Below are 21279 nucleotides of genomic sequence, written 5' to 3' on the forward strand. Positions count from 1 at the left end.
AGAGAGTGTGTGTGTGTGTGTGAATGTGTGTGTATGTATGTGTGTGTGTGCGTGTGTGTGTGTTGCGGCGAGATTGTGTGAGAGAAGATTTTTTTTTTTAAAAGTTTGTTTTCTGACGGAGACAAAATTTAGGGAAGTGAAGACGATGATGATGATGATGATGATGAGGATGATGATGCGGGCTCAGGTCAGTGGATGCCGACACTATAGAGCTGCTATCTGGTGTGTGTGTGTGTGTGTGTGTGTGTGTGTATACAATGAAAGGAAATTCATGCTCCTCCTGCCATTGTATAATACAGTGTTCTCCAGACTGTTGGTTTCCAGTTTCCACATGACTGTGTGTGTGTGTGTGTGTGTGTGTGTGTGTGTGTGTGTGTGTGTGTGTGTGTGTGTGTGTGTGTGTGTGTGTGTGTGTGTGTGTGTGTGTGTGTGTGTGTGCGCGACTGCAGGAAACCGATGTTTTGATTATCGCCGAAGCAATTGAGTTTTTTCAGTTTGTCTTTTACTCTGTAAAGTGTCAAAAAGAAGAAGGCGTCAGAGCTGCAACGATTGGTTGCTTGACAGAAAATTAATCAGCAGCTATTTTGATGATTGAATTATCATTTAGCCACTTTTTTTAAAGCAAAAATAGGAAATATTTTATGCCTGCACCTTCTCAAATGTGAGAACTTAATACTTGTCTGTGTAATATTTAATATGTTTGAGTCTCAGATTGTATTTCGGTCAAAAGAAGCCATTTGACACTGAAGCAGGATGGACGTTTTTCATTATTTTTTACGGACAAAGTCGACCAGTCGAGAAACTAATCGACAGATTAATAGATAATGAAAATAATCATTAGTTGCGTCTTCAAATTGCTTATTTTTAGAGTCTGGCCTATAAAAACATTCAAAGGTTTTTTATTTTTTTTCAAGCTTGGCTTAATGATGCCAAAATGTTCCACAGAACAATTTAAAAGGTCTTTTTTTTCTGAGAAATTGGTTTTTATATTATTTTATATTGTTTGGGGGGGGTTAATGGTCCACAATGTACCCAATTAAAGTGAGTGCTCACTGGGCTGAGAAATGCACAAACACACACACCAACCACTGCCTGCATTAATCGTCTTACTTTTTTTTTTTTTTTTGTGCAATGGCCAAGGTTAATAACAAACCTTCAAGCTCAATTTCCTCTATTGATTTGAGTCAAACAGATTTAACTCAGGTTATGTTCTGAGAAAACACCCTGAAATAGAAAGGATTTGTTCTGAAGGCTTCATTATTCTGGGGTTTTCCCACCAATTCTGCAGCTCTACAGAGTCAATTAGCCTCCTTTAGCCCCTCTAGTTTTGGTTTTCGTGGTTTGGTGTCAGTGTTTCCAGCAGGCAGCTGTTTTTTGGAGAAACAGCTGTAAAAAAAAAAAAAAAGCCTCTGTCCACCACCAGCAAATGGCAGACAGACTCAGTCAGGGACCAGCTGGTGAACACGGTGGAGCATTTAGCAGCTAAAGAGCCAGATGTTTCCCTCAAGAGCTGGTGGAGACCAAAACCAGAGCTAAAAGGGAAGGGATACTGGACTTAGATTCATCAGGTGGACACAGACATCTGATCCAGATGAATCATCATGTTGCTCTTTGTCTGCTGGATCTAGAAGTAGGCAACTGTTTGGCTTCTGTGGAATGTAACTTAGAACATTTACTAAAGCACCGTACTTAAGTGCAATTTTGAAGAACTTGTACTGAAATATTTCCATTTTATGCTACTATACTTTTCCCTCCCCTACATTTCAGACGGAAATATTGTACACTACATCTAATTTACAGCTGTCATACTGGTACTTTTACTTTGAAGTACTTCAACCACTGCTCTTTTATGACATGTTGGCCGTACCACATTTCAGAGGCGACAAGGTGTGACAGCTGTGGGTCCATCAGCACGGTTATGGAGTTTTTCTGCCCCCGGCGAGAGTCCAAAATTGTATATGACTACAGCTCAAGGGGTACCCAGTGGAGTTTTTACTTCCAGACTGCTCCAAATAAACATGGAATACAGAATATCTACAAAATCAGCCTTGAAAACGCTTTATGTGGAAGGAAGTACGGGATACAGACAGACACATCACCCGATTCGATTTCCTGTCAGCGCTCAGCTGTTGTCTATAGTATCTAATAAGGGCGAAAGATACCAAAAATACTCAAAACATTAAGTATTAGCTAGTGTTGCACTTGATATAAAACAAGAAGAATATCTCAGTGCATTTGTGTATGTTTTAAGAGATCACGGATTTTAGCGAGCACAGTCTTCGTCCTGTTTTTGCCACGGCACAGGCGTGCAGTGTTTCAGACGGAGGAGTCAGTTAGGCTCCTTACAGACGTTGGTGCGGCCACCTAGGTCACCACCAGGATGTTTGCAGGATAGTTGTAACCCAAAAAACACGCCAGTTCGAGTCCTTTAAAACTCCACCTTAAAAGTCAAAAAGTTCTCGAATGGAAAGGGAAAGTTTCAACAGTGTAGTGAACCAGCCCCAAAAGTTTCACATCTTGAATTCTTTTATTTCCAAATCTAGGTGCTATCTGTAGAATGGGGCCAGGTTTGTATTCCTGTGTGATTTTTAGTTCTGATAACATTATTCCCTGGCAGACAAAAGAAGAAGAGCGTATGAGCATGTCACAGAAGCCGTGCTACTTTCAGCAAAGACTTTATCAAAGTGAAACACGAGCCAGGAATATGAGCGGTGAGGCCACTAACCTGCTCCAGCTGCTTTATTTAAATCCGGATAATCTGAGTTTTCTGCTCAGTGCCGGCCACGTTTCTTCTCCCTGGCTGTTCCTTTATGTCTCTCTCCCCCCTCCGTTACTTTGACTCTTGCTGATTTTCTTCCTGCATCACCGGTTCCACCAGGAGCTATTGTTGAGGCATCTCTGGACACACCTCAGACGCACTTTCACACATACTCCTGCCTCACACCGCTCCAATACATCTGCGGAACAAAATAAGACCAACGGAGAGACACAGTATCTTAATGTTGTGGACGGTTTGCACGCTACAGGCTATGAACTGCACACTGTGTGTTTTTGTGTGGTCTTATTTATGCAAACAAACATTGGCAGCGAGTGGGAGTAGAGTACAGGTTGCTGTATTTGCATCCAATTTGAGTTTGCACTGAGACAATATAATATATATATATATGTGTGTATATATATATGTGTGTGTATATGTATATATGTATACACACATACACATATATATATATGTATATATGTGTATGTATATATATATATATACATAAATATGTATATATACATATATATGTGTGTGTGTGTGTGTGTGTGTGTGTGTGTATGTATATGTATGTGTGTGTATATATATATATATATATATATATATATATATATATATATATATGTGTGTATATGAGACACACACACTATATATGGTAAATGGCAAGTTATACACAGGGACTGTGACCTCATATAATGATGAATCTATTGGTTTGCAAGATGATTGGTAGAAAATAAGCTCAATTCTGACTTTTCTGCAGTCTTTGCTTTTCTTGCAGAATACTTTAGTTTTCTCCTCTCAGGCCTTTAAAAGTTACTCCAATTAAATAATATGAGCGGCTAAAGTTCCTTTAAGAGGCATGAAGCTTATGACACGGTGTCGCAAGGAGACACGCCCTCATATTAATGGGTCACAAGCAAAAATATGGTTGGGAACCAGAACGGTAGATAACCACGGCATCAGAAAAACAGTCCACAAGAAGCTGTTAATCAGTCACTTCTTGGGAATGAAAGCGAGACTGTATCCCCAAGCTGGTTTTATAACGAAGCAGGAAGAATTTCATTGTCCCGGATTCAGTGGAAGGACGTATTGTTTCATGCTCTGAGGGCTGTCGAAAGCTCTTGTGGGCAATTTTGTAGGCGATATTGAGTATCGTAAATTAGCAGGCGACGGCCTGTGGTTACCTCAGCTGCAGAGAGAAAGAGGCTGTTATTTGAAGCATGGTTATAGGAGAGACATGCCTGAATTTGTTTTTGCTGTTGGTGTGGATGATGTATAAGTGCTGTATATTTAATCGTATTTTAGTAAGCAGCCTCCCTGTTTTCTGGTCGTTTTTTTTTTTTTTGTTTGAATTTGTAGTCGATGCAAACTCAACACCTCCTCCACGTTTACCTGTCGTGGTCCTGATAAATTCAGGATAATGTGCAGTCCCTACTGCACTGTTTTTCTTTTTAGCAGAAAGAATGCTTCCTTTTCATCACTTTAATTTACTAATTCATTCATTCTCATCACTTCAACTTTGCTGTTATTTTGATTTTGATACGCCGCTTTTTGATAAAAATCAAGACATTAAAAGCCTTCTAGTGGCTCCGAGGGCTCGATTCTGCCCTTTCCCGGTTAGACTTTTAATGTGAAACGTCTGTGCAGGAAGTGTCGACAACAGTTGTTTTATTCTGATAAAATGAGAATACTCGTACAGTATATAGATTTTGTTGTTAAACTGTGGGTTAATTAAATGGCTAGTTGCTCTTTGACGGGACTCGTGGCTGCTGCTGCTGCCGTGACACTCTTTGGCCTCTGTGGGGTTCAGACCTGTGACTTGACCCTGCCCATTTCGGTCGGTGGCGGGGTCGTCCGGTGGAGGAAGTGAGAGCAGACAGACCGCAGCGAAAGTTCACTTTTGAAAAGTTTGTGAGGCAGGGAATAGACGAGAGACCAACTCAGTCTTAACAACAACAACAACGGGTGCAAAATGGCTACAGCGACACGCAAACCACCACCGAGAGTCACAAAAATGACTATAAAGAAAATGACCACAAAGAGACAGGAATGACTCCAAAGACGCGCAGAATGAAGAGACCACAAAGAGACGCACAACGACTGCGAAGAGACACAAGACAACTAGAAGGAAAACCCACAGAGATGCAAAATGAAAACCACCATAAATCAAAATTTGTGTTTGGCTGTGGGGTCTGTTGCGTGTCTGTGCCCAGCCGTTCGCCTGTTATGTAAATGTTTGCTTTGCTCAAACCAGACAGGAAGGGACGGTGTCACTGCCGAGAAGAGCAGTGAGTTGAAAAGTAACGATGTCGAGGAAGAGGAGCGTTTTTCAGTTCCCTCTCGAGCTGCATCGTTAACCCACTTTTTAATAATGGCCACCGTGAGGGCAAAGGATGCTCACCTCTTCTCACAGTAAGTCCCCTAATGACATTTCTCATTGGATTCATCATTTATGCTAATTCTGTTGCCTATTTATTTTATGCTGATTAAAAACTGATCAGACATCAAGTGGGGACTCTGATTAATTCCTGTTTGCTCACAGAGCTAAAAGACTTAGATTCACCGGCCGGGCACAAACACCGGATCCAGACGAATGATCACGTTGCTCCGTAACCGCTGGATGTGGAAATACGCAGCTGTTTTCCGTAACGGCCTCGTGGCTTGATGTGTCACCGTCGTGCTCACGGCTTGTTTTTCTGTCCCAAGGGTTCAGAAATCGGTTCACGCAGGTTTAAGAGCTGCTCCTGCATTAGCACCATGTCTATCGCCGAAAACAAGCTCCCTCTTCGCCATGAAACGCTCTTAATGTCCGTCTCTCTGACGCATCTCGTCGCTCATTTTGACCTCTGCTCACGTCCTTCGTCTCTCTTATAACCTCTCCTCCTTCCATCTTTCCTCCTCTTTCTATATATCTACCTTTCCCAGTTGTTTATTTTTGGCTGTTTTACCCTCACCAACCTGCAGCTCATCCATCCATCTCCCTCTCTCCCTCTCCCTCCTCGCAGCCTCAGATCGCATCAGATGAGACACTAATCCAAACAACAGGATTAGCAGAGGAGAAGTGCAGGCAGGAAGCGCAGGGGGCTTTTTTGAACCACATTCCTCAATATAAGTGTGGGTGTGTGGAGAGAGAGAATTTAAAAAAAAATTTTTTTTTTTAAAAACAGGTCAAACGGTGTTCGTGTGTGCACTCGTAAATGAAGAGGATTGAGGGAGGGAGGGATTTTCACACGGAGTGACCCAGAAACATGAACGTGTCGAGAAACGCTGCCTGTGGCTGAGACGGAGGGACAGAGACGACGACTGGAAGTTTGCGCCCAAACGGCGCTCGACAAGTAAACGTGTCATCCGTCATTAATGATGCAGTAAAACCCTGAGCCAACGGGAAATGAGCCGCCACGGGAGCGTGAAAGCTTATACGGAAACTAGGCCGGGTGTGTTGGCAAGTGTGGCGTTTGACGGCTCCTCCGTCCGGTCCCGCTTCCTCGGACACGGAAACGAGGCGCTGAAATGTGTAATTCCGTCAAGTTCAATCCAAAACAGGCACACAAGTGATACCATGTCTGCAATCTCGAGCTTTTTAATTACAGAACTTCGTTCAGGTCGATCAGCGTCTAAATGCCGGGACTCGGCCCCCCCCCCGCGTTGTCCAGTTGGTGTCCGGTGATGTAATTTCCACTGGGGACAGGGAAGACATGGCCCCACCCCGCTTTTTAGAATCATACGCGCCTCCGTTTTGATAATTGGGGCGCCCCGCCTAGCCTGAAATAGAGAGTGTCTCGGCTAGTGTCAGAAGACATTTAGGCTTTTGTTAAGCTCCCGGGAAACCGTGCTGCTGCATCACACGGCAAAGACCCCGTAGGCTGAAGTCAGTTTGAAAATCCTCAGCTGGACGACCGAAATGTTAGTGTCTACTTTGTATTGGCCACCGTACCGCCTCCGTTAACCCATTCGAGAAGAAAATATCACAAAGTTATTTTAAGATCGCATCGCGCAGCCCCGAATCTGCCGTTCTAGGTTCTTCTGAACCAGTGAGAAGAGCACGGACGCAAAAAAAATCAAAAACCAATACAGAAACCTCGACTGAGGAAAAACCCACATTTGCTGTTACTTTGACAGACAAAAAAAAAAAAAGTATATTCATGTAGGACCCTGAGTATGTTTCCAGGGCCTTTGACGTCGGCCGTCTTGCTGTAGTTAATGAACAAGTGAAACCCTGACAGTTACACATTCACTCTGTGCTGAAACGCTGCTTCAGGTTAACCTCCAGGATCACCTCTTGGATTCCGTGTGTTCTTACACAACCTGGATATTGAACCAGAAGCTCGTAAAACCCAGTGGAAGTCTTGTTGGGAAATGACTTTTTCTCCTCTGTTTGTCTGAACGCCTGTGTTTGCTGCCCTCTGGACTCTATGCTAGTGGACTCCCCTCACATCCACATCCAGGTTAACAAAACCCGGAAGTAGATCAGAGCGGGGCGACCGCCGCTTTTTGATGTAGACAAGGGCCAGTTCGCTTGGGCTTAAGTGGGATATCCTGACTAGAGCCCGGGTGAAGAAATTTCTGTTTAGTTTGGTTGCCCTGTGCGACAACTCTGGCCTGGATGAACAAGGGAAAATGGAAGGATGATTCAGTTTGATAAATTTAATGTACCCCCCCCCACCTGTCTCTAAAGGTGAGCCCCAGGCCCCAGACTGAGTTCTAACCATGCTGCGGCAGTCCGAGCCGACTTCCAGCACCCTGGAGCTGGTTGCCAATGACATGACCAACATCATGGAGAAGCTGGACACACGAGAGCTCGACTTGGGAGATGGAGAGTACGACACAACAGACAACAACACCCCAGGTGTGTGGTGTTCGTCAGCCATCTCTACACCTCAGTATATGTGTGTGTGTGTGTGTGTGTGTGTTTCTTCATGTGATATCTGATACACGTGTGTATGTCTGCTGGCGTTTGTCTCCAGCGGAGCGCTTGCCTTTCACGGCGATCTACCACACTGTGGGTTTCAAGGAGCCCGAAGCCAAAGTCTTCCTGTCCTCTCCGATCACCGCCAAGATCCTGGAGGTGGAGCGGTTCACCTCAGCTCAGGACCGTTTCAACGTCACCACGCAGAGGAGTGTCAACAAGGTGCAGACACCTCTCTCTCACTTCTCTCCCCATATAGTTATTAGTATTATTATTATTATTATTATTATTGATATATTGATATATATGATATTGACTAGAGCCAGGAGACGGCTGGATTAGCTCAGCGCCAAGACTGGAAAGCTAGACTGGGAATCATCAACTGTGCTAATTAGTGAGCTTTAGAGGTGCTGGTAGGTCGGGTTTCATTACCTCTGGACAGAGCCTGTCTTCCCGTCTCCCCTTTTGCTTCCAGTCTTTATGCTAAGCTAAGCTAACCGTCTCCTAGCTGCGGCTTCAGAGAGCGGTATCGATCTTCAAATCTCAACCCTGGGCAAGAAAGGAGATAAATGAATGGCCCCAAAAAAACCTTTGCGCTATTTAAGCTATCACAGCCTTTTAATGTCTACTGTAGAGTATAATTACATTCAGTACGCCCATAGGTGTAATCAGCAGAGTAAAACCACCACTGGATGGACGATATTACGTTGTTCAGACCTGGAGGAAAATTTGCTGAGACTCATGACGACGCCAAACAAGCATAGAGTGGTTTTATAAAGAACAATTTCACGCGGGCAGTGCTGCTGACTTCCAAGGAAACTATTATCCTCCGAGGAAGGTCAGTCGAGGCTTTCTCTGATGGATGGTGTCAGGCCAACTGAACGGCTCGGCCTCAGTCAAGCTGCCAAAAGGGCTTGGAAATGTGTCAAATCTGCTACTGAGCCGCCAAAGTCTCCACGTCGGTGGCAATGAAAACCAGCAGCGACATCAAAATGGGAGATTGCAAGTAATTTAACAGTGAAGCGTTGGTTATTAAAAGCTTTTTAAAATATACAATATGTAACTTCAGTCTCTGCGCTGTGTGTTCAGGCGATGCCGGCGGTGTTTAAGATAGAGCTGAAACACGGGGAGTTTACGTGGTTGGTGAAGAGGAAGGAGAAACACTTCATGGATCTCCACAGGGAGCTCAGGACATACAAGACCTTCATGAGGCTGCCGCTGCCGTCACGCAGGTAAACACTCTGAGGCTTCCTCTGCCTTTTCCTGCTCCGGATCGCCTGGGTTTAGTTACCACCTCAGAACCATGATGTCAACAGGTGTGGATCAGAATCACGCCGAAGGTGTGTCAATCTTTCACACATCAGACCGGCAGGTCGCATTATGTCTTCAGCATACGGTGATTTCTTGTTGCCTCCATCATCTAAACCTTCCGCAGAGTTGCTAAAGCTCCTTTTTAGAAACAAATTCCACACATCAGCCGCCCACATTTCTCCAGCGGGTCCCGGGGTTCAAACCGACAACCTGTTAACTGATCTTTCGTCATTTCTGCCTGCAGTCACACAATAAAGAGGCAGACGGCGACGAGGAGCGCGGTGAGGCAGATGCCGAACCTTCCCAGAGGAGGCGGAGACGAGCTGGTCAGGGAGGAGCAAGTGTCCAGTCGCAGGGTAGGTCATTCATCAGTCTCTCTTGCTTCCATACCTGTTGACATTTAATTTTCCTACACTTACTAGCGGATATTTCTCTAATTTGTTTCAGAAACAACTGGAAGATTACTTGAATAAGCTTCTGAAGATGCCGATGTACAGGAACTACCATGCCACGGTGAGGACGGTGGTGTTGAAAATGCGTCTGCGAGCTTTCTACTCGTCCTGGAAAACTGGGAGAACCTGGAAAAGTCCAGGAAAAATGACCAAAAAAGAGACCTGGAAAAGATTTTTAATGGGAAGCTGTTGGTTTAAGATTTTAAACCACTTTTATTTTTCGTTTTTCAGATGGAGTTCATTGATGTTAGCCAGCTGTCCTTCATCCACGACCTGGGCCCAAAAGGCTTGTAAGAACAACTCTCTGTCGGAAATATCAGCGTCTGCCGTTCAGTTTTGGGTTCAGTACTGAAATCTTAAAACTCTCCTGTCCCGTCACACCAATTCAGCACGAATGGTTCATTATGTTGAACATTAAATTGATCTGTCAAATCTGAAGAAACTGACTCTTTTACCTCAACGTTTATATGATGCAAATTTAAATGGTTTCGGCTTGTTGTTGTCTGGAAAAATCTGGAAATGTTTTGAGAGAATGAAACTAATTTTATTTAAGGAACAAAATACCAGGAACATAAACTTTCTTTGTCTTTCAGAGAAGGGATGGTGCTAAAGCGATCAGGCGGCCATCGGATCCCCGGGCTGAACTGCTGTGGCCACAGCAAAATATGCTACCGCTGGTCCAAACGGTCAGTTGTTTCTTTCTTCCTCTTTTTTGTTTTGGTCTTGACTGCTGAGATCTGAAGACACATGGACAGTGAAAGAGAACGACAGGGCAGGAACAAAGCAGATGAAAAATTTCTGTGTGACTGAATATTCCTGTCCTGTAATGTTAACCAGGATTTTTGTTGTTGTTGTTGTTGTTGAAATGAGTGCACCATGACTTGAGAGTGAATCCCCACTGAATCACAGGAGGAGGACGACAGGTCCCGTGCCGTCCTCTCTGAGTTTAGATGCCTATTAAAATACCGACCTCGTATGTGTGCACAGCTGGCTGGTGGTGAAGGACTCCTTCCTGCTGTACATGAAGCCGGATTCGGGCGCCACCTCCTTTGTGATGCTGGTCGACAAAGAGTTCAGCATTTTGATGGATTCTAAAGACACGGAGACCAAACACGGCGTCCGCATCGACAGTCTCTCCAGGTGCATGTTCACTTTATAGAGCGGCGAATGATCCATAGGGCATCCAAAAGGCCCTTAACGAGTATTTTAACATTAATAAACTATTATTAATCCTGTAAACCAGGCTGTAGAGAAGCTGAAGTGAGGTAACTGAAATGATAAAAAGTCTGTTCATAACCTTGACCCACCAGTGACGTAAACCCATTGCAGAGGTGCTCGCTTTGCTCCAAGAGCCAGTTAAAAAAAAAAGAAACCATCCGTGTGTCTGCGCAGGTCCCTGGTGCTGAAGTGCAGCAGCTACAGACACGCCCGCTGGTGGGGTCAGGCCATCGAAGGCTTCGTCCAGAAGCACGGCTCGGCCTTCCTCACCGACCACCGCTTCGGATCCTTCGCCAGACAGGAAGAGAACATCCCCGCCAAATGGTAACCGCCGCGAGCAACCGCCGCCGGCCACCGGTGCCGCCGTTCACATCTGACATTTTGACCCACGGGTTTTTTATGCCTTCTTTTGGGGGGGTGGGGATTTTGGATTTTGGTGAAGTTACCCTTTAATAGTAGAAGTGGAACTCGCATAAAAGTCAGTGACTAAGTAGTTCCTTCACTTTTTTTCCCTAAACTAAGCGGTTGCATTATCTTTCAAATACACCTCAGTACGTATGATGGTAAGTGAACGCATCTCTGTTCAGCCATGACGTTCAGAGCCTCAGTTCGACATTTGTTCAGTCTGTCGCTGCTTCAAACTGTTACAATCGATTCAGTACAAAAGTAGCCTTTACGAGCACTGTACATAACTTTAATAGCCCAGCAGCCTGTTATTTATAATAGTGATAATAAACTTTATTTATAGAGCATCTCCCCAAAAACAGGAAAAATAGGCAAAAAATGATTTCCAATAATGAAAAGAATAAATAAAAGAGCAAAGACAAGTCTGAGATGGAGTTGGGGACGAAACTATGACCACGCCACGTTTTAGGATGATGTTTCTGCGACTTTTGTGGTCTTTTAATGAGCTTTTGAAGAGGAAGTAAAGCCCTAACGGCCGAAACTGAAAACCGTGCTCTCAGTGCAGTCGTCTCACTTTGGAAATATGTCGATAGAGATTTGTTCACACAGTCGTGTGCAAAGGTTTTGGGCACTCCAGATGTTTAGATTCTTCTAAACATCTGGAGTGCTGGAACAACCCACCTGCCAAGAACCTGAAAACCCGTGTGCAAGAGGAGAACTGGTGCTGTTTTAAAGGCCGAGGGGTGGTCACAGCAGATATGGATCTGATTTGAGTTTTTCCGTTTACTGCACTTTGTATAAATGCAAACTATTCATGGATTTAATTTGAAAGCATCCTCACTTTACTTTTGGTGCCTAAAACCTTTCCTACCTTTTTACCTTTATTTAATAATGTGTGTTAATGAGGAAAACGACTTGACCTTTGATTCTCAGCACTAATCTGACGCAAATTAGCGCCAGGCACCGCGGCCAGATGTCGGTAAAAATGTCAAGTCTAGATGAGACCTGGCCCAGATGGTAGTCTCTGTGTGTGTGTGTGTGTGTGTGTGTGTGTGTGTGTGTGTGTGTGTGTGTGTGTGTCTCGCTGGAGTAACCCGACACAAAGAGAGGGAAAGTGAGCCTCGTCTGCTCATCACCTGTCCCCCTTGCTGGGCCACACTATACTGCCTGTGAGACTCTGTGTGTGTGTGTGTGTTTGTCCACGGTAAACAACACGATGATTCAACAGACAGATTGAAAAGTGAGAGGGGTGGTTTGGGTTGTTCTTACCGTCTAAATGTGTGTGTTCATGTGTGTGTGTGTGTGTGTGTGTGTTTTCTACAGGTATGTGAATGGGAAAACATACATGGAGGATGTGGCTGATGCCCTTGAAGAGGCCAGAGAGGAAATTTTCATCACAGACTGGTGGTGAGTGTGTGTGTGTGTGTGTGTGTGTGTGTGTGTGTGTGTGTGTGTGTGTGTGTGTGTGTGTGTTGGTCCATCACACTAAGGTGAAAATAAGCCCATTACATATGAAGTGCTTGGAGAGGGTGGGGATTTTCTCTATGTGTGTGTGTGTGTGTGTGTGTGTGTGTGTGTGTGTGTGTGTGTGTGTGTGTGTGTGTGTGTGTGTGTGTTCAGAGTGCATCGAGTGCACTTGGCGGTCACCTCTAGGGGAGATTTTCTGGTCAAACAGATCAGTGACAGTCCGAGGCTCAGACTACTGTTATTCTAGTACACACGTAAAGGCACACACATCGAGACCACAAGCGAGGAGTGCGCGTGCGTGTGTTTGTTAGCGGTTTGTTGTGTAAGCAGTATTGGAGGTGCTCAAGTCCTTCGCCTCAGTGAAAACAATGTAGAAAATGCAAAAAAAAAACAAAAAAAACAAGAAAACCATCAGGTCATCAAAGTCCTGGTTTTAAAAAATGCAGGACAAAAAGAAGAAGAGAAGAATTCCGTCCTGGTGTTTGATGAAAGTTTTGGGTAATTTCATGTTTTGAGATGTTCTAAAGTAGGAAAGGAAGGAAAAAGAAAGGACATATTGAAGGGAGAGATAAAGAAAAAGGGGGCTGGATGCAGACGTTAAGGAAAAATGGGAGGAAAAAAAAAGGAAAATGGGGAAAGAAAAACGGAAGGAATTAAATAAGATAAGGATTTAAGTAAAAGAAAAAGAAGAAAAGTAGGAAGGAAGGAGACGAAGGCAAAGAAAACTATATATTTTCAGTTTACCAGTGGAAATGCTCATTAGTACACTGGTGTGTTTCTCCGTGTGATGCCTCACCGTGTCCTTTACCCCCCAGGTTGAGTCCAGAGATCTTCCTGAAGAGGCCGGTTGTCGAGGGCAACCGCTGGCGTCTGGACTGCATACTAAAACGCAAAGCGGTGAGCAGGAAAACGCCTCCCCGGTGGCCCGCGTGCCACGGTTACGTGACAGCCCCGTGGAGAAGCCCGTCCTCCAGCAGGCCGACACGCCAGCGGCCCGAACCGTGTGCTTCGCTGCAGGCGTGGCTCGATGACGTGACCGGCGCGGCGTAGCGCGGAAAGAGCGGCGCGGCCGGAAATACGCGGTCCCTTGAGTTTTTATTATTATTCACTCGCCGCAGACTTTCAGAGTAAGATTATTTTAACAACAGGGCATCTGCAGGTCTTGAAAAAGTCTGAAAAAGCACCGATTTGAGTTTCCCAAAAAAAAACCAAACTGCCTTTAAAAGTATTAAAGTCTTTTTTATATTTTATATACAGGCAGCAAAAACTGGCTTGGAAACCCCTGATAACATTGTTAAGTTAAATTCATATGTGGACCTTAAATGAATTATTAGATCGGTTAATCCATCCATTTTCTGCCACTTGTCCGGGTCCAGGTCAGGTTTAAGGACTGATCAATGACATTGATCGGGACTACTGTCGTACACATCTGGGCAGCTGCGACAAAAATGGGATATAAATGCCGGGAGATTCAGGCACCTGGTAAATAATGCCAGGCCACGTCATCCCCACCGGAGGGACTGTGAGACAGGGAATTAGTCGCATCCTATGTGGTGTTTGAAAAGGTCCCGAGTTGGACGCGGTGAACGCGGCAGGAGCGCTGACCAACCCAAAGGGGCTGCTCGGGGGGGTGGGGGGTGGGACAGAAGGGGGAACGTGGGACTGGTACTTAGTCGTGTGTTTGCTCTTGTTCTCGCAGCAACAAGGAGTTCGAATCTTTGTGATGCTGTACAAGGAGGTGGAGCTCGCTCTGGGCATCAACTCGGGATACAGCAAGAGGACGCTGCTGCACCTTCACCCCAACATAAAGGTGAGTCTCTCTGACGTACTCGCACAGGTTCATCACACCGCAGCCGCGTGTTTCGTTTTGTTTTTTTCTCGCCTGACATTCTTCCGTGTTTGTTCGCCAGGTGATCCGTCACCCGGACCACGTCTCCTCCGCCGTCTACCTGTGGGCGCATCACGAGAAGATCATCGTCGTCGACCAATCGGTGGCGTTCGTGGGCGGGATCGACCTGGCATACGGACGCTGGGACGACAGGGAGCACCGGCTGACGGACGTTGGGAGTGTGACACTCTCGATCATGGAGCAGGTCTCACACACACACACACACACACACACACACACACACACACGGAGCTGAACTGACATTATTAGTCGTAGTCCAAGATGTCGTGAGGACAGGACACCTGCACCATCTACCTGCCTTTTCTTTCTTTGTCTCTCTAACATTTCCCCCTTCGGTTCTTCAGTTTGGCTTAATTCAGTTAAATCTTCAAGCCTTAGAAAAATCTGCAAAGTCTCAAAAGTGAAGTCAGTTGGATGCCTTTACATCTTCAGACAAAAGAGAAGATAATGTACTTCCCGATACTTGGCCCCCGACTGACGCTGCTTGTTTGGATTATCCCCAGGCCGGCGGCGCCTTTTCCAGCACGGCTGCCCCGTCCGGCGGCAACAGCGGCGACGTTTCCCGGAGCAACGGGAAGGGCATTTTTACGGTGATGGACTCGGGGGACCAGCCCAGGCTGAAAGGTCAGGGGAGGATGAGGAGGACCCGGTTCAGCATCAGGAGGCACCTGCAGAAACGCGGCCTGGCTCAGCCGGACAGCGACAGCGACAGCGACCTGGAGAATGGAGAGAGTGAGCGTTGCACACGCACACGCCAGTGACCGCACGCATCAGATGTGGATGTTTTTAAAGGGAGCGTGGGGTAGTTAGAAGATGCTCTTATTGTAGGGGGGGTGGAAGAAGAAGTGTGATGGCAATGAATTGATTTGGCTGGTTGTTTTTTTTTTTGTGTGTGTCTGAGATTATTTGTCAAGCGGCTCAATGTAGAAAACCAGTGAGAAATCGGCCTTTTCTGGGCACAACTTTCAGTTTACAAATGAATTATCAATGATCGATTTTCTTAACTTAAGAGATGAACCCCGCTCTCTGGCAATGTTTCTTCAAGCTCCCGAGGTCTCCAGACCTGACGATGAGCTCAATAACAGAAACTGTTCCGTCAGAGCGGACTCAAACTCTTATTTGGACACAAGCACAGTAGCTGCAAATTGGTGGGAAAACGCCAGAGCTCAAGTTCATCACACCAGACAAAATCTAGTATTACATTCTCATATTTTATTACAGTGTGCGTTTATTATGTGTGTGTGTGTGTGTTGGTGTAATGTGGCATCCAGTAGCAATAGCCCCGATCTGTGCTGCTGTCTCAGTGCTTTGGGATGCTCTGTTCAGGTTGGTCCAACGGCGTCACCAGCCAGCACAGCCTGATCCCCGGCAGGCTGGCAGAGCTGAGGGCGGCCGCTCCCGTCGGCCGGTGCCAGGCTGGTGAGTCGGGCTGCCGAGTGCGGCGTTGCCAGGTCTCAGCCCCCTGCCAACCGCGTCTCGGTTTCCCGTGTGCTTTGCTGTGGTTTTGATCTCGACCCGGCTGGCCTTTGGATTTCTGGCTGCCAGTTCTGAGGCTCCGTTCTTCCAGTTGATCTCAGTCAGTCAGTCCCACGAGATCGGAGGCTCTCTTTCTTTGTAAAATTTATTTATCGTGTTGGTTGTGTTGTGAAAAAATATCGGCCTGAGAGTCAGACCAAACCGCCAAAAGATTTTCAGTTTACCGTCACATAAAATAAGAAAAGCAGGAAAATTTCTCTCATGTGAGAAGCTCGAACGCCGAAATGTTTGGCACTCTGGATCGAAAAGTGACTCTAACGGTTATTCTCAAAAGAGGTGCGGATCAGTTTTCTGCCCAGTGGTCTCGGCTCTATTCCAGTTCACTTTCAGTGTTTTAATCACTAAGAGCGTTGGAGATGTGGACAGGGGAGCTAAACAATGAAGCCATTACTCACCTCTGATTGACAGAAAATTAATCGGCCACAATATTGATAACTTGTTAATCGTCTTTTAGGCAAGCAGAAATGTCAAATATTTGCTGCTTCCAGCTTCCCAAATGTGAGGATTCGCCGCTTTTCTCTGTTTTTATATGGTAAAGCGACCGGATTCGGGGTTTGAACTGTTGGTAGGATAAGTCGAGACATTTGGAGACGTCGCTTTGGTCTTTCAGATCGTTTCTTAATCAGCATTTTTCACAGGCTTCTTTGAATAATGAATTAAGTGACTCAAAGGTGTGGAACCAGTTGGAAATTAAGAAGCGATTTGAATTGAAAAATAAAAACGACGACAATCGATCACAAGGACAAGAGACAGATAGCCAAGGGAAGAAATGAGAAGCAGGGCACAACTTGAAATAACTTAAACTGGACCAGTGGATTTCCACCAAACCCACCACTTGAAAAGTTCAGTCTGATTCTGTGGGAAGAAATAAAAATCTGCAGCTTGCGGTCTGTCTATTTATTTTCCCATTTTCAGAAAGCCTTGCACAAACATCAAACCGGGCTGGGGTTTTATTTGATTACATACTGCAGCCTGTAATCACTTGCCCCCTCTGCGTTTCTTTTTTTTTTTTTTAAACAAAGTCATGTTTCTCCCCGAGCACACGTGTCGGTTCTGCAGTAAAACAGATGCCGTAGGTTTTTTTATTAGCCGGAGGAGGGCCGCTGTTTGTTTGCCAGGCTCATCTCTGTTTATCCTGCCGATGCAATAGATGGGAAGTGTCAGAGACGGACACGATGCAAACAGCAGCCACAAACAAATGAAGTCGTTAATTTCAGGGAAAAAAACACTCCGTCGTTTTTGTTCTCTACGAACCAATTGCTCGCATCGGCATAGAGCAATTTGTTTCAGTGTGTTCCAGGTAAGTCAACTGAAAACGAGGAGTTCAGTCCGCGTCTGGAGTTGCATGTCTCTGTGACCCTGTCCTCGCTGTTTATGCTGAGGTTTTATAAACCTCGACTGCAGTGCTGTCGTCCTTCCAGCTGCTGTTTCTTCTCTCTAATAAATCTGTCAAAGCGTTTTCCAAACACGGGTGTAGCGCTGTAGAATCCAGCGTGCCACTCTCTAGGCAGCCTCTTTTCCTCGCCTTGAGTGGCGACATCAGCGGGACCGGCTCTCAGGCCGAGCGTACTTACCAACAGCTTTAATTAAAGGAGGATAAACCGACGCCAGAAAACTGAAAATCTTTTCCTCCGATTGCTTCGGGTTTTCCCAAGATTCGTCTCGTTCAGTCCATTAGACCTTTTCCATGCTTACTTGTGTTGTATTGTTGTTGTTGTTTGCTCATGTCTTTTATTCATCTACACATATACATGTAAATATACAGTGTATATATACATATATATATATATATAATGTTTTGTTCCCTTGTTTATAGAAGACTGCATCGATGCAGTGTGTGGACGTCGTTCTTGAGGTTGTTTTTTTTTGCCGTTTACGCACCTGATCAGGTGTTGGGATGAGGATACGCTACCGCGAGGCACCGCTCTGCTTCTTTATTCCCCAATCCCACAAAACGGACCAAGACCAACAGTGCGCTCGTCCATCTCTCTGACTTGTAAAAACAAATTCCCCGCTCCAGTCTTTCTCCCGTGCCTGTGACACCCAGTGCTTGCCTGCGGTCTGAGCGGTGCTACGAACAAGTTCCGACCATCTCAAACCTCGTGTTCGGTCGCTGGGTCATATTTAGAACCTGAAAACCTGCCCTCTGTAGTCCCTGGTGGCCCAGGGGCTTTACTCTGGGCCCAGGAACGAGATGAAGTTCCCGAGCTTGTCCCCGAAAAAGGTCATTTTATTGTCTCCGTGTTAAGTAACTAGATGTCCGTGTGTGTGTGCGTGTGTCGCAGGAAGCGGCTCAGTGCGTAGTCTACACACGGGGGTCGGAGAGCTGTTTGGAAACACGCGGTTCTGGCACGGAAAAGACTACTGCAACTTTGTCCACAAGGACTGGATTCAACTGGACAAACCCTTCGACGGTAGACATGCTATTAAACCCAGTTTACAAGTGAATCCGAGCTGTCGGGAAACCATTCATTTCATCCCCCCGTCCTCCTCACATTCCTGCTTCTGCCGTTTCAGATTTCATAGACAGACATACGACCCCCAGAATGCCTTGGCACGACATCGCCTCCGTGGTTCACGGGAAAGCAGCTCGGGACGTGGCCAGGCACTTCATCCAGCGGTGGAATTTCACCAAGGTCAGAGGTCATGCTGTTACTGAGTCAGGGCAGAAGAACGTACCGTCGCCCATGAGTTCCGGGCAATAAGTGTGCGTTTGTCCGAAGAAGTCAGTGAGCCAGACGTGGAAAACCCTCCTGTTCATTTAAATTAGATTTGCGGGGTGAATGGACAAAGGGAGAAATAATACAACCACGCGTTGCACAAAAACACAATGAGCTCTCATCATCAGACTAGTTGGCAAAATTGGGAAAAATAAGAATCTTGCTTCCTATCACTTGAGTCATTGAACTTAAACCCTAATTGAGCAGTTAAGCCGTGGGTCGGTTGTGGCCGGGTTACAACGGCTCGCTTGGCCTTTTCAGGTCCGGAGCAACGACGCAGCACGAATCTGTCCCACCCAGCCAGCCGCGGTCTTAGCGCTCGCGTCGCGCCTCAGCTTGTTTCACCTTTTCCCTGTTTTTTTTTTTTTTTTTTTTCTACCAGCTGGTGAAGCCGAAGTACCGCTCTCTGTCGTACCCGTACCTGCTGCCCAAGTCCCACACCACTGCCGGAGAGCAGCGATACCAAGTCCCCGGCTGCACCCCCGCCAAAGTACAGGTTGGTGTTTTCCACTGGCACCAGTTCAGCTGTGGCCTCGCCAGCTGAGTTTTGACTTGAATGTATTTCGTCGTATTTTATTTTCGTTCGAATTTTAGAAAGTGCTTACCTTGTGCCACATTCAAAGTCATTAACTGTGTTCCTTGTCATTACACCGTGAGCCGGTTCTGAGTATGCGGCCGCAGATGCCCGTGTACGTACGACAATCTTGACTGACTGACGAGAAAAGCACCAAAACCAAAAACAACAAAAATTTGAAGTAGTACGTTTTGCGAAAACGTTTTTCTCTCTCTTGGTGAGATTTACGTTGCATTGATTGACGTCTGATAAAACGGATTGATCAAGAGTATATATAAGAGCATATTAAAAAGATGTGTGTGGTACATACTTGATAGAATTAGTATCTAGGATGGAATTGGCAATAAAGAGTGTGTTGTTTTGTCGGTTTACTCCAGCGCGGAAACAAGCAGCGTAAACTCTTAAGTAAAACTGCCTCATTCAAGTCGATGGAGGATAAACTTTAGCGGTTGTTGGAGTAAGTGAAAACAGCAGTGGAACCGAAATGACCACGGAAATAATTTGTCTCGGGCCGTACGCTGCCCGGACGTTACGCGGCGCCGACGCTGGGTCCAGTGACTCCTGCACGGGGGACTGAACACGTCCTTTTCCCCACCTCTCCCTTCTCCCAGATCCTCCGCTCGGCCTCCGACTGGTCCGCCGGCATCAAATACCACGAGGAGTCCATCCACAACGCCTACATCCACGCCATCCAGGAGAGCCAGCACTTCATCTACATAGAGGTACTCGCCCCGACAAGTCGCCGGCCTGACGCGCGGTCTTTAACCCGGCAAGGTTCATTAGACCGGGGGTAACCGTAGCAACAGCGCAGATGGCAGCCCCTGGCACGTATTGTTCCGGATCCGCCTCCAGGTCGCTCCCCCTTTTCTAGCGCTGTGCCGATCTTCACTCGGCTTCTAAGAGTGGAGCTGGTGGGGGTGTGAGACTTTCCCAGTAGATTCACAGAACCGGTGGGTAGTTCAGCGAAGCAGGGTTTTGGTTTTTTTTGTTTTCTGAAACCTCGGCAGCCATTGAGGAAACGGGGGAGTGTCTGGCGTTGATCTGAAACCCTAAGCCTGCGGATACATCGTGCTCAAACTCACTCAAACTTTTTGGTTTGTTGGGTTTTTTTCCCTCAGAATGTACTTAAAGTACCAAGAGTAAAAATACTCATCCTGCAGAATGGCCCATTTCAGAATAATGTAAATTATATTGATATTATTGATATTATTGTTGGCTATATTATTTAATTGGATATCGATTAAGCGCATTTTCCCAATGTGGAACTATTCTTTTAATGGCGGCGAAGTAATCTGCTTAGTTTTCTAAAGGCGACACACACACACACACGCAAGCACTTTATCAAAATATTCAACTAAATTAAAACACTCTTTGTCAACTTTTCAATGGCCGCTGTGTGTATTTAGCTTTACCATGAAATGATTTACAAGAAAAACTGGCAAACACATATGATAACACACACATACACACACACACACACACACACACGCACACACGTTCACATTGTTTTTGTGTATGTGCAATTAGTCTTATCTTGAAATGATTTCCCAGAAACACACAAACGGTGTACACACACACACACACACACACACACAGTGTATGTAGATGTATGTTGGGCTCTGCTTACTGTTTACCTTCCAGGTGTCTAATAGACTGATTTAATATCACAAGTCCTGTTTGACTTGGTGGTTCAGTCTCTCTCTCTCTCTCTCTCTGTGTCGTGCTTTGTTGTCAGAGTGTATCGGAGGACAAACATCCTGCACAAAACGCAGGAAAAGACATGGACACTGAGTCGCACACACACACACACACACATCTGATTTCTCCCAGGAGCCTCAGTGTATAAACAGTCCCGGGCGGCGGTTGTAATTGTTCCGTCTTTCTTGTTTCTCCCAGTTGGGGTGGAAGCTGATATGAAGCACCACACTGTTACACGTTGGAACCAACTTCCTCGTGGAAAGTGTTTGAGCGAGGACCGAACAGCCGCCACCACGGCTCAGTGCTGACAGTTTCTGGAGCTGCA

General features: G+C 45.9%; 1 protein-coding gene across 1 annotated transcript in view; it reads left to right on the forward strand.

The window, feature by feature from the left end:
* The window catches only part of pld1b (phospholipase D1b), a 36421-nt gene that overhangs the window by 8904 nt on the left and 6238 nt on the right, over nt 1-21279 (forward strand). The window contains exons 2-19 of the mRNA XM_040127572.1: nt 7434-7604; nt 7723-7886; nt 8754-8896; nt 9220-9331; nt 9423-9488; nt 9659-9717; nt 10021-10113; nt 10415-10567; nt 10820-10969; nt 12374-12457; nt 13333-13414; nt 14217-14327; nt 14428-14610; nt 14930-15158; nt 18248-18376; nt 18480-18598; nt 19065-19178; nt 19868-19978. Of these exons, the coding sequence (XP_039983506.1) occupies nt 7466-7604; nt 7723-7886; nt 8754-8896; nt 9220-9331; nt 9423-9488; nt 9659-9717; nt 10021-10113; nt 10415-10567; nt 10820-10969; nt 12374-12457; nt 13333-13414; nt 14217-14327; nt 14428-14610; nt 14930-15158; nt 18248-18376; nt 18480-18598; nt 19065-19178; nt 19868-19978 (2241 nt within the window). The 5' untranslated portion in view covers nt 7434-7465. The remainder of the gene's footprint in view (nt 1-7433; nt 7605-7722; nt 7887-8753; nt 8897-9219; nt 9332-9422; nt 9489-9658; nt 9718-10020; nt 10114-10414; nt 10568-10819; nt 10970-12373; nt 12458-13332; nt 13415-14216; nt 14328-14427; nt 14611-14929; nt 15159-18247; nt 18377-18479; nt 18599-19064; nt 19179-19867; nt 19979-21279) is intronic.

Source organism: Xiphias gladius, chromosome 5, assembly GCF_016859285.1.
Source record: "Xiphias gladius isolate SHS-SW01 ecotype Sanya breed wild chromosome 5, ASM1685928v1, whole genome shotgun sequence".
Classification (NCBI taxonomy): domain Eukaryota; kingdom Metazoa; phylum Chordata; class Actinopteri; order Istiophoriformes; family Xiphiidae; genus Xiphias; species Xiphias gladius.